Source organism: Brachycentrus maculatus, unplaced genomic scaffold (genome assembly GCF_059751285.1).
Source record: "Brachycentrus maculatus isolate JH-2025_06_01 unplaced genomic scaffold, ASM5975128v1 h1tg000039l, whole genome shotgun sequence".
NCBI lineage: Eukaryota > Metazoa > Arthropoda > Insecta > Trichoptera > Brachycentridae > Brachycentrus > Brachycentrus maculatus.
The window spans coordinates 972,266-986,634 of record NW_028280793.1 but is presented as its reverse complement, the minus strand read 5'-3'; the positions used below and the strand labels follow the sequence as shown (position 1 = coordinate 986,634).

Genomic DNA, 14,369 nt, shown 5'->3' with positions numbered 1-14,369 from the left:
TACATTTTCAATTGACATGACGCGATATTGATATTTGTTTTGAGTTAAGACAGAGATTATCTTTGACTGTTTTAGCACTGCGACTAACTTTATTTTTACAATATTTTGAGTAATTAAAATCTCGATAGAGACAAAGAATATTTTAAATTTATCAAGTGGCCACTTAAACCAGCCAATGACAGGTCATAAGCCCTGTAAATGCCTAGATAGGGGTAGGGGTTGGCTAGGAGTATGTATAGGAGCTTCGAGCTGGAACCTAGCATGTAACAGTCGGCTACCGTACATAATACCCAATTCATAAGTGTGCGGCCCGCAGTGATACCTCACATTGTCCCATGTGGCCCTTGACCAGAAAAGTGTGACGACCGCTGCTTTAAGTCCTTGTTTCGAACATATCTGAACATCATATATTTGAAATAAAAAACCTGCCCTTTTTCTAGACAATATGATGATTTGAACTAGACGAGGGTAGAATATGGAACGAAAAAGACCGGTTTAATTAATATCTTTTGTTGTATACACTTTTCGTTTCAAGGTTATATTTTAAAGCCAATCGTGAATACGCGCATGTATCTTTAAAAATGAGGAACATGTCCTCGTTTACATATTATCATTAATAGACGTTCTTTGGTGTAGGCTTATCGTAATTAGAAATTTGTGCTGATGTACTAGTGTATGTAATAAGCATTTTATACAAATATTTAAAACATGACGCAAACAACTTGAAAAATAATCCTCTCAAATATTATTATAATGTGTTTTTTTAAACTTTTGATCTGAGGGAAACATTGAAGCATCTTGTCGATGTTTTAATTTCATAATTATCGATGTTTTCCTGAATCGGGATGAAATAGCGTTATTGTATGGTCAGCAACGAAAATGTGCTCCAAAGAGCAAGAGCAGGGAGACTGTTGCTGACTGATATCAAGGTCCGGAAGATGTCCTATCAGGAGCATGTGCTGAGAGGAGAGAAGAACGAGCTATTGCATCTGATTATAAAAGGCAAAATAGAGGGTCGACGAGATGTGGGCAGAAGACAGATCTCCTGGCTCCGGAATATACGAGACGGGGATCAGGACTATCGAGGCGCTGTTTAGAGCTGCCCAAAACAAGGACAATTACTCTCAAGTGATAGTCGACGTCAAGGGGACCTGCATGACACGAACAGAAGAAGCGTTATTGTGATACAGGTTATATTATTTAGTAGTTTAGTAGTAGTAGTAGGGTAGACGCTCGACTGCTAAAGTGTCGCGGATTCGATTCCCACCAATTTATTCAGTTTCATCTGTATGTTACCAGGCATCTGCAGTTTAGTCCAGGCGAATAAGGTATCAACCTCAAAAAATATAGTTTACATTTTTGGCATAATTGTTCCTTAGGATTCTAAAAGTATCCCCTCAACAGTCCCAACCCTTCGGGTGTAAGATCGGATCTAGCTGACTAACTGAACGAACTAACTACTAATCACTCTCACTGCCTACAATAGGGCACTTCTAGAAACTTGGTGGTGGTTTTACAAACTTGTATTTATTTAGATTGGCAGTGACAAGGGCATTGAAAGCTATTAAACATAAATTCTCAGTTAAATCGGGATTGTCCGCCTCCGGAGTGTAATGGTCAGCACGCTCGGCTACCGTTATGGAAGTACTGGGTCCGATTCCCAAGGGGGGGTCATTTAAATATAAGTGATTTTTTTTTTTAATTACCTAACGTCCAAGTGACTCTGAAATCTAGCTACGGCTTATGCAACACCGTTTATCATGTCCCTACTCAGGCTTCAACTTTATAAGTTTCATAGCCTATGCCTACTTGTGAGTGGATTTACTCTTTATGTTTAAAGTTACTATAATTTCATGTAATTCATGAGTGAAAATTCTAGGCAAAAACACTCGCAAAATATAAGTGATTTTTTCACTCTAATATTTATAGAATGTTATCCTGGACTGGTACCTAAAGCGGAGGGCTGATTACCTTTCCTTTATGTGTTAACGATCAAGATAGCACTGCTGTTTATATGATGCAGTGCCCTATGCACCATTGGGGTGCGAATAACGGGTTGAAGAATTGAATAAGAAAATCGGTATACAATTTTGTTGAACTGAGAAAATTACTTTAAAAAAATGCAAGAGAGGGTCTGTCATGAAGCCTAGATACTTCTGTATCAGAGCAAACATTCCTGCAGTCTATGAGCAATCTAATAAAATTTTATTAAGCAAGGGATTAGTATATTGTCATTGCTTTTTCCTGTTCTATTTTAATCGGAATAATACCTACAATGTTTTACATGTATAACACACCTGATATAATCCATGTCAATTGAATGTCGGGTTGATATGTTAAGCCGTTTATTATCAATATGTCATTTAAGTCACGAATAACGTTGATCTTTTACAAAGAAATTCGACTCAATTACACGGATTGCTTATGGAGATTATAAAAAGAGAAAATGAACAATGTATTGGATAATCGAACGCAGCAATCTGTGTTTTCACATTTATGATATATCTACTGATAAGGAAAAGCATTAAAAGAGAATAAATTAAATGTTTAAGACCGTAATGACAAAAAAATGAATATATCGTGCTTTTTTCTTTGATTGTATGAATGACATATCGCTAAGACAAGAGGGTTTCCTGCACAAAATGAAAGAGGAGACGATCGAGGTAATGCATCGAAAATGCTAGGATTTGTTCTGCGTACTGCCAGGGTTTTCGAAAATACCCGCGTGCTGAGAACTCTTTATAACTCCTTGGTGCGAAGTAGACTCGAGAGTGGCTCGATGATCTGGGGGCCACACGAGCTTAAGTACTCTCTTATGGTAGAGAAAGTCCAAAAGAAGTTTTTGAGGTATCTCTACATGAGAGAGTACGGCTATTATCCTTGGCTCTACCCGACCCAGTTTCTCCAGGGTATGCTTGGCTACAATAGTTTAGAGACTAGAAGGAATGTGTATTTGATTACGCATTTTTATCGATTGTTGCGCGGTATGATCGATAATCCTGAAATTATCCAGAGCATTGGTCTGTATGTTCCCGATAGTTACCTAAGACAGCGTCGGCATAGATTGTTTCACATTCCTATACACAGGACCAACCTGCCGATGGTTATGCCCGTAGGAAGAGCTACCGCTATGTTGAACAATATCACATTGGATATTGATCTGTTCCATGTGTCCGAAGGAGTTTTCCGAAGCGAATTCTTCTACACATTTAACAAGAGTCTTCTTGCGTAATTTTTAATTTGTTTTTTTAATGTATACGCCTTAAATGTTTGTTTGTAATGTATATATTAATTATTGAATAAATTGAATTGAATTGAAAAAAAAAAAAAAAAAAACGCCAGAGGACGCCCATGCCGCGAATACCTAAGCGAATACGAAGATATGGGCTGCTCGACGTATGAGGAGCTGAAGAGGGCTTCCGAAAATAGACGAGAATAGCGAAGGAGATGTCATCTTTTGCTGCAGACCAATCCGCAGGATTGAGACCAGGGGGAGAGATATTACGTATCTAGTAAAAAAAATCACAACTTGTCGTCTTTGTAGACTGTCGGGGTCAGCTCTCCTCGTCCTCAGGTTGTAGGTCCTTCTGTCATATACAACGTCACCTAGGCCATGCCTTCGAATCATATTTTCTTTCTGCAGCATCCAAGAGTTCTTTAGTCTTTCTCTAGATGTTGGTAAAAGAAGATCCACGGCGATTGCCTGGTTCACAAAATGTCCAGGTTCTCTGCGTCCTATGTGCCCATGCCATCTCGATTCCTTTTCCTCTACCTTACTATTGATGTTACACCCATACTTATTTTTTTTTTAATTTTCTTTATTAAGTAATTATTATCAATGGTATCTTCCACAAGGATTATTTGCACTAAATTTCAATATTTTCTCTGTATTTCTAAGTCATATTTGTTTTAGATTCCACCAACTATCCCGTGCGATAAGAATATTATATTATATCGCCTCTTTATCTATTTATTTTTAAAATTTCTTATCTCGGTGATGAATTTATCTAGTGTTTATTCTTTAATGACACCGACATATGCAAGTTGACGAATTTTAACTGTCATAAAATTAAACTATATATATATAAAAATATATAAATCTTGTGTGCGACCTAACACGACATATCGCTCACTCCTTTCAAGAACGTCATAAATCAAAAATCGTCAATTTTTAGTTATGCATGTTTTCGGAATGCCCAGAAAATGTACTTTATCCCAGCAAAAGAGGCATATTTTGTAACTTAATATTTACCCGCTACAGGGCATAAAGTGTTGTTTTTACATTTTGAAGAAAATGTATTGTTTAATCGTTTTTTTTTAAATATATTAAATATTTTTCAAATATAGAAAAAACCTACAGGTTTTACCTAAAATATCTGCTGCAAAGTAAAAAGTTCAATAAGTGGCTTGATATTTATTTTTAATACATTGTATTATATTTACAAACTTTAAAAACGTTCTCCTGAAAAATCAAGTTTTTTGATTTGTGACGTTCTTGAAAGGAGTGAGCGATATGAGATCGAAAGCAGAGCGGACACCGCAGTGATAAAAAACGCGCTAAGAGTGTCAGAAATGAAGACTCTAAGGAGCATATCTGGCAAGAGACTACGAGACAGAATAAGGAACACCAGGATGAGGGAAATATGCGAGATCGAAGATGTCGTTAGGTGGGGAAGGCAACTAAAGAGACAAGTGAGGAGAATGGAACCATCCAGACTCCTCCACATTGCACTGCACGGCCAACTCCAATGTAGATGATTTCCGGACAGACCACCGAAGAGATGGATACATCACAATACTGCGAGTACCATACATATTGCGAAACCCAATAACTTGTACACTGTTTCTTTTATATATACATATGTTTAGTCATAAATGAAACCCTGAAGATTGCAACAGGTTGTTGCCGAAACTAGTTGGTTGTTAATAAAAATGTGAGTGGATCAAAAAACAAGGTCTTTTTATTTCTCAAAATAATATATCAATATGATCCACAAAGTTAATGCTTTCAATATTCAAAACACCATACATATTATTTACTGTAGAAATGCTTTTTTTGATTAAAAACGAAATCTGCTGTGTTTTATTCGTAAGTGACGTAACTATAATTATATTACAAATAATTAGTTCAACTATAAATTAATTACTATCCTTCATCTGGCATTCTGTCATTACACTTGATACGATATCGCTTATTATGGCTCATGTTAATATACCCACATACTATACTGTTATCATTACCTATCATTACATTAAAATCTCATACTACTAGATCATTAAAAGACTTAAAAGATTATTTCTAGACGCTGATATGAATAAGTCTAAATCATTGTATTATAGTTCGATGTCTTGATAAAACGAGGCAAACCGGCTAATGCAAGGCATAATAATAATAATAAAACCCTTATCCGCACCCCAATGGTGCATAGGGCACTGCGTCATATAAACGCAGTGTTATCTTCATCGTTAACACATGAAGGAAAGGTGATCAGCCCTCCGCTTCAGGTACCGGTCCAGGGTAATATTGAATAAATATTACAGTGAAAAAAATTACTTATATTTATTTCACCCCCCTTGGGAATCGAACCCGGGACCTCCAGAATGGTAGCCGAGCGCGCTGACCATTACACTACGGAGGCGGACAAGGCGAGGAGTCGAAATAATCGGCGGGTATGTATGAGGAGATGCATAACTGTGGAAAAATGAAGAATGTTTGCAAATACAAAGTAGTGTGGCGTTCTAGTCTTTCTGTCTACCCCTGCGAAAGCGGCGTGATGGTTAGTAAGTTAGTATATTGTTACGACAAATGATCTGCAGATCAAACGTTGCGTTTTGAATCCTCCCAAAAAAAATATCCCTTATTTGTGTACAAAATAAAATTTTAAAACCTGAGATAATCTGGAACTTATCTGTGCAACGTGCAACTTATCTTATCTTTTTATCCATGCGATTTCAAACAGTAGTGAATAGTGGTTAAATATATTACCTTAGGTTAGGTTCTAACAATAAAGAATAATTTATATTTGAAGCACTAAATTTTTGATTTTCCAATTTATAATTAAAATGTAACTTTGTTTTAAACTCACTTTATAAATATTTTATTATAAATTAATTATAATGTCTACCGGTTTCGAAGCTAACCGCTTCTTTATCAAGACTATTATATTATCAAGACTATTGGACTACAAGAGTATTAATCAGTCTTGATAAAGAAGCGGTTAGCTTCGAAACCGATAGACATTATAATTAAGTTATAATAAAATATTTATAGTGATTTCAAAACAAAGTTTCATTTTAATTATAATAAATAATAACAGATTTACAACACTTTTATTGTTTTTGATGTGTTTCTGCGTTTTGTTACATATATATATAAATATATATATATATATATATATATATATATATATATATATATATATATATATATATATATATATATATATATATATATATATATATATAAATATAGATATATATATATATTTATATATAATATATATATATATATATATATATATATATATATATATATATATATATATATATATATATATATATATATATATATATATATATATATATATATATATATATATATATATATATATATATATATATATAACGTGGTAATATTTTTCTTTATAAATTGGGTGTAAATAATATGTAAAGTGGGTGTATAAAAATAAAATAAACAATGTGTTGCTTTGTAATTAAAGAAACGACAATAAAAGTTTATTCTTAATTAATCTTTACAATAATTTTTATATCTATCTGATTCTGACAGTTAATAATATTATATTTTTTCTATCGGATCTCTTTTGTTTAATTCTGTGCGACGCATGCGACATCTGGTGGTAGAACTGTTTTATGTAGGTACTATTTGTAAGTATTTAATAAAATGTATAGGTAGGTACCTAGGTATTTTATTACATATATATATATATATATATATATATATATATATATATATATATATATATATATATATATATATAAATAGTTTTTTTTTTCATAATCACATCATTCGACCACACGAATGACTAAAAATCTCCAACGTTTTGAGTGCGTCCAAATATTTATTTAAACTTCATGTACAGAAAATAAATAAGTACATTTGCGGGCTTTTTTCTAAAAAGCAATACCTTCCAAACCAATACTTGTTCACAAATCTGCGACTCTGGTGGTAGAACTGTTTTATGTAGGTACTAAGTACTTAATAAAATATATAGGTAGGTACCTAGGTATTTTTTTACACACACATATATATATAAAATATATATATATATATATATATATATATATATATATATAAACAAAATCTATCACATTGCTGTTTTGGTCAAAAGAACTTTCATTATTAAGTTGTACAACCTGCTTCCATTATCTACAAAGTCATTCAAAATAAAAATTAAATATAAAAGAGCTATTCATAATTTGATAACGGAAGTGGGTAGATCTGAAACAGATCGCATCATTCGGCCATGTCGTATTTGATTGCATGTCACAAACTTTTTTTTTCATATTTATTTTATAAATAAATTTTGCAAAATGTGCTCTCGGCGCGAAAAAAAACTCAATAAGGGAACATTATTGTAATTTGTTATTATATGTATGATAAAATAAAAATGTATAAATATTTAAATATATATAATACAAAATTAGGTGCACGATTTACGATTTTTTCGTCGTAAGGGCAAGCAGTTAAAAAAGTTTGAGAACACTGGGTTGAACAACGAATTAAAAAAATAAGGCACACGTTTTTCGCTAAGAAAAATCACAAAGACCTCACGTACATACAGTCGAGATCCTAGACCCAGTTATGTGACAATAATAATACAATATCATATTACGGTCCGATGAGCCCGGATTGCGTGATCCAATCACGGATATTTGAAAACTATTATAACTCGAATTGTTTTTTCAGGCTTCCGGCAGATCCTACAGGATGTTTCGGGAGAGATGCGGGCGGGGGAGCTTACCGCCATCATGGGACCCTCCGGGGCGGGAAAAAGCACCCTTATGGATATCCTGGCGGGGTACTTGTAAGTTTCAATTTCGCTTGCTGTCTGCTTTATTTTTTACTCCCTATAATTTTCTGGGCATATTTTTATTTATTTATTTATCTTTGTGTACAGTGAAAAGTACATTGGCGGACTTATTGCCAAGAAGCAACATCTTCCAACGGACCAAAAACAGACTAGTGATATTGGTCAAAACGTTTGGTACCTTATATCGGTAATGTAAAGGCAAAGGGGTATATCTGTCTCAGACCAAATTTTACAGGAGAACAAAAACAAACTTGTGAAATGAAATAACTCATTTGTTTTATGTATTTTTATACGTACATATCTTAATAAAACTAAAAAAAGTATTGCAACTACAGCTATATCCTTTTGCCAGATTATGAAATACACTATTTTAGTCATTTTGTGGAACAAACTTAGAAAATGAAAAATTTAACAGATATCGCTCACTCCTTTCAAAAACGTCATAAATCAAAAATCGTCAATTTTTAGTAGTGCATGTTTTCGGAATGCCCAGAAAATGTACTATATCCCAGCAAAACAGGCATATTTTTAACTTAATATTTACCCGCTACAGGGCAGAAAGTGTTGTTTTTGCATTTTGGAGAAAAGGTATTGTTTGATAATTTTTTTTAAAAATATAAATATTTTTCAAATGGAGAAAAACCTTTCAGGTTTTACCTAAAAGATCCGTTGTACAGTAAAAAAGTTCAACAATTGGCTTGATATTTATTTTTAATACATTGTATTATATTTTTAAACTTTAAAAACGTTCTCTTGAAAAATCAAGTTTTTTTATTTATGACGTTCTTGAAAGGAGTGAGCGATATATCCCTCTGCCATTACGCTACCGATATGGCTGTTTGCAATCAGAGGGTAGATAGTGCTTGAACACAAAATATAAATGAGAAAGAAAAAAATCCTAAAATATACATTGTTGAACTTCGTTATCTGACAAATAGTAATGAATATTGTTAGATCGTCGAGATGTGATCTTACCACTGATAACTTCGTTTTTGGCAGTGTTGTTGCCCCGGCTAGGTGCAGTCTACGAGCTCCTGCTGTAGACTGCACCTAGCCGGGGCAACATGCATTATGTCTCAAATGGGGTTTTATCACTCGGGAGGAATATCTAATTTAACATACTCAATCTATAAAGGATTGTGTAAGACTCGTCTTGTGTTTATAACAGCCATATAACGTCATTCGTTACCAACTTACGAAAACAACGTTTTTACGAAGACTAATTTTTCAAAAGAAAATGAGGAATGATTGACATTCATCACTTTCTTTGCAATATTCGTCTTAGTAAAAACGTTGTTTTCGTAAGTTGGTAACGAATGACGTCACAGAAACGAATCCACACTACTACTACTACACTACATTAAGCAGATACATAATCGGATACGCTTTATAATACACCCGATGACGTAAAATTCGATGACGTATAGCGGTGTCCGTTTTTCGTTTTATTAAAATATCTAAAGTTTAACCCTTAATATCTCCCTTACTTCTCTACAGATTTCAATAAGAATGTTACCGATAGTCTTGTGATTTTTCATATTAATTTATTAGCCAATAATAACACACCATGACAATTATCCATTGTAGTGCTAGACGTATAAAGTGATTATCATGACCGCTAAAAATTGTTTACATGCGGCGATCCTTGAATTTAAGCGTGTATAATATAAGGAAGGAATGCAAAGCTGAGATAAGCATTATCGATAAAATTAAGAAAGGTGTGTTGAGATGGTTTGGACATGTAGAACTAATGAGTGAGGAAAGAACGGTAAAACAAATTTATGAGGCGAATGTTAGCGGGAAAAGAAGCAGAGGAAGACCGAGAAAAACATGGCACGATCAGGTATGCCAAATACTTGAAAGCGGTCAGGTTAGGAGTCGTAACAATCGGCGGGTATGTATGAGGAGATGCATGAACGTGGAAGAGGCGAAGAATGTTTGCAAGGATAGAGTGGTGTGGCGCTCTATTCTCTCTGCCTACCCCTGCGGAGAAGCGGCGTGATGGTTAGTTAGTTAGTTAGTTATAATATTAACAGGGCGTTTTAATTTATTTTTTTACTTTCGACCGGATTTTCGTCCGTTATATCCGAAGTTCGTGTAATAGAGGTGCGTTGTATCGAGGTTTTACTGTACGCGCATATAATTACTTTAAGGGCAACATTGTACATGACTGACTCACACCTCTGTCACGAACCGGACATCTACTGAGGTCAAGCAAATGACACAAAGGCGAAGCAATGCTTTGCAATCTTGCCTTTCTATATTGATATCTTAACATAGACGATGAAGAATATAGACGTCTGTGTATTTACAGAGCTTTAAAACCTTGAATATGGATCCCAATAGGCCTTTGTCACGATGTTGGATTATCGGCTAATAAATTAATATGAAAAATCACAAGACTATCGATAACATTCTTATTGAAATCTGTAGGGAACTAAGGGAGATATTAAAGTTTAAACTTTAGATATTTTAATAAAACGAAAAACGTACCTTCGCATACGTCAAATTTCCGTCATCGAACGTTTTATGACGTCATTTCGTTTATTGTCTATGGAAGTGTGAAGGTGGACCATAAACATCAACAAATAGAGCCACCAATAATTTTGCAATGACACCAACATTAAAGTCCATCGTTTCTGTGACGTCATTCATTGCCAACTTACGAAAATAAAGTTTTTTCGAAGGCGAATTTTACAAAAGAAAATGATGAAAGAAAATATTAATTATATCGGCTGTTATAAACACTATACGAGTCTAATAAAATACTTTATAGGTTGAGTACGTTAAATAAGATATTCCTTCCGTCTGACTAAGATCCATTGTGTTATCCTAGTTATGAAACATACAAACGGAGAATCTAAGATGTACAAAATAGATTTCTGAAATACTTAGACTGTAGATCTTTTAGACCACACTCAGATTTGAGCTTTGATCTTTCCTTTTTCTCCTATTTCACCTTCCCATCTCTATTCCAGGTATTTTTACAAGTGTGGAATTTTGTAATTGAAACAGTATACGTACCTATACTTGTTTTGTAACGCTCGTATATCGTACATGTCGCTCACTCCTTTCAACAACGTCATATATAAAAGTAAAAAATCGTCAATTTTCAGTTGTGCATGTTTTCGGAATGCCCAGAAAATGTACTATATCCCAGCAAAAGCGGCATTTTTAAACTTAATATTTACTCGCTACAGGGCAAAAAGTGTTGTTTTTGCATTTTGAAGAAAATGTATTGTTTAATTATTTTTTTAAATATACTAAGTATTTTTCAAATGGAGAATAAACATTCAGGTTTTACTTAAAAAAATCTGTTGCACAGCAAAAAGTTCAATAAGTGGCTTGATATTTATTTTTAATACATTTTATTATATTTTTAAACTTTATAAACGATACCCTGAAAAATCTAGTTTTTTTATATATGAGGTTGTCGAAAGGAGTGAGCGATGTGTTAAACATGATGTTACTATTCTGTTGAATTCCCAAATAATAACTTTGCTTTTGAAAACGCTTTAAAATATGAACGCTAGTTAAAATAACCCTTCACTTGAAAGTATGGGACTTCGTGAGGTGTTTTGATATTTAGTAAATCTATTTATACATGTTGTTCTCTATACGAAAACGCTCGTCTGGATTTTGAACTCTCTCGAGTTTGCTTTTTTCTTATTTCTAAACTGCGTTCAGTTTTCTTGGTTTTCGTCGTAACCACAGATCGCCACGTCTCGTCCATGGCAACACAAAGAAACAAGTTCCTTATAATTTACCATATTCTTTTGTCGTGGTCACTGATGAATCATGTAGATCATTTTACGTATCAAACAAAGGCACATTTTATAAATGAAAAATATTAGTACCTACGTTTAACTTATTGACAGCAAACATACTATGTATATGTATATATATATATATATATATATATATATATATATATATATATATATATATATATATATATATATATATATATATATATGTGTGTAGGTATTTTCTGATTTTTATGCGTATTTGGTCCCTAGTTTGATATATCGCTCACTCCTTTCAAGAACGTCATAAATAAAAAAATTAGATTTTTCAGGAGAACGTTTTCAAAGTTTAAAAATATAATACAATTTATTAAAAATAAATACTTAGCCACTTATTGAACTTTTTACTGTGCAACAGATCTTTTTAGGTTAAACCTGAAGGTTTTTTCTCTATTTAAAAATGAACTAGTTTATTAAAAAAAAATAAACAATACCTTTTCTTCAAAATGCATAACAATACTTTCTGCCCTGTAGCGGGTAAATATTAAGTTAAAAATATGCCGCTTTTGCTGGGATATAGTACATTTTCTGGGCATTCCGAAAACATGCACAACTGAAAATTGACGATTTTTGATTTATGATGTTGTTGAAAGGAATGAGCGATATATTTTCTTGAATGTTTTTCGTAGACACATTTTATAAACTTTATAAAATAAAACAACTTTGTTTTTAACCACTTTTTTATTGGTACATTTTTTCTCCGACCGTTTTCGACAAGAATCTTATCATCATCAGGGTTTAGAGTACACGTTTAACCCTGATGATGACAAGGTTCTTATCGAAACCGGTTGGAGAATAAATGTATCGATAAAAAAGTGGTTGAAAACAAAGTTGTTTTATTTTATAAAGTTCTTTTGATATATTGATTTGACTAACTTACCATTACTCACAGAGTAGGCAGAGAAAATAGAACTTCGAACTCTCCAAGTAATATAAATGAAATATCAAAGTGAAAAATCACAATCGGGAATCAAATTAGGACTTCCAGCTCGGTAGCTAATCGCGCCGACCACTACGCCACGGAGGTGCACAAATAATTGATGAATAAATATGAATTTATTCTTTCTGTACATAGAACATTGACAGGATATTGCGATAAAAAACAATAACAATTTCGCTATTTTAAACATAGTCATTAAACGTGGTAAATATATATATATATATATATAAATATATATATATATATATATATAAATATATATATATATATATATATATATATATATATATATATATATATATATATATATATAAATATATATATATATATATATATATATATATATATATATATATATATATATATATATATATATATATATATATATATATATATATATATATATATATATATATAAATATATATATATATATATATATATATATATATATATATATATATATATATATATATATATATATATATATAAATAAATATATATATATATATATATACATATATATATATATATATATATATATATATATATATATATATATATATATATATATATATATATATATATATATATATATATATATATATATATATATATATATATATATATATATATATATATATATATATATATATATATATATATATATATATATATATATATATATATAAATATTTATGTATATATATATATATATATATATATATATATATATATATATAAGTTTTATAGCCTGTACCTACTTTTTAGTTGATTTTTATTATTTTATTTATTTAATATTGTTTTAAAAATATTACAAATTTTATTACTTTTTTAATTTCAAAAATATTTTACTCTTTTCTTATAAAAACCATATATTTATTTCGAGGAAAAACTTATGTTTTTTAATACAATAACGGTGTTTTTAGCAAAATATTGTGCATTTTATGAATTTGTTGATTTCCTTTGCATTATGCGGTTGAGACGATCGTCATTGATGAGGTAATAAAAAAATAAGTTCCCAGAACATGTAAATACCATCAGATGTAAACATTGTATAATCTGGGTGCAAACTCAGTGCACGTGTACCCAACGCCCTCCCCCTTGATCGTCGAGTATTTGGGCCACTGCGGTGCATTTCCTATCCATTCCGCTTCTCGGTGCGCGTGCACCGAACGAACTCTCGCGTGGAGTGCGGAGCAAGGGAGACGGGGAGGATGTTGTAGTTCTCTTCTGGCAGACAGGGCTGGATTTCATTTTTTTCCCTTTTTGAATTACCCAACGCCCAAGTGGCTGAAATCTAGATACGGCTTATGCAACACCGCTTATCTTGACCCTACTTAGGCTTCAACTTTTTAAGTTTTATAGCCTATGCCTACTACTATTTACTCTTTATGTTTCATTTTCAAACCCTTATCCGCACCCCAATGATGCATAGGGCACTGAATCATATAAAAGTAGTGTTATCTTGATCGTTAACACATGAAGGAAAGGTGATCAGCCCTTCGCTTCAGGTACCAGTCCAGGGTAATATGGAATAAATATTAGAGTTCAAAAATCACTTATATTTATTT

At 32.1% G+C, this 14,369-nt stretch overlaps 1 protein-coding gene across 1 annotated transcript in view; it reads left to right on the top strand.

Annotated features, from left to right (window-relative positions):
• Window positions 1–14,369, top strand: part of LOC148312472 (ATP-binding cassette sub-family G member 4-like) — a 61,808-nt gene that overhangs the window by 20,710 nt on the left and 26,729 nt on the right. Inside the window, exon 2 of the mRNA XM_088277121.1 lies at window positions 7,928–8,045. Coding sequence (XP_088133247.1) covers window positions 7,928–8,045 — 118 coding nt within the window. The remainder of the gene's footprint in view (window positions 1–7,927; window positions 8,046–14,369) is intronic.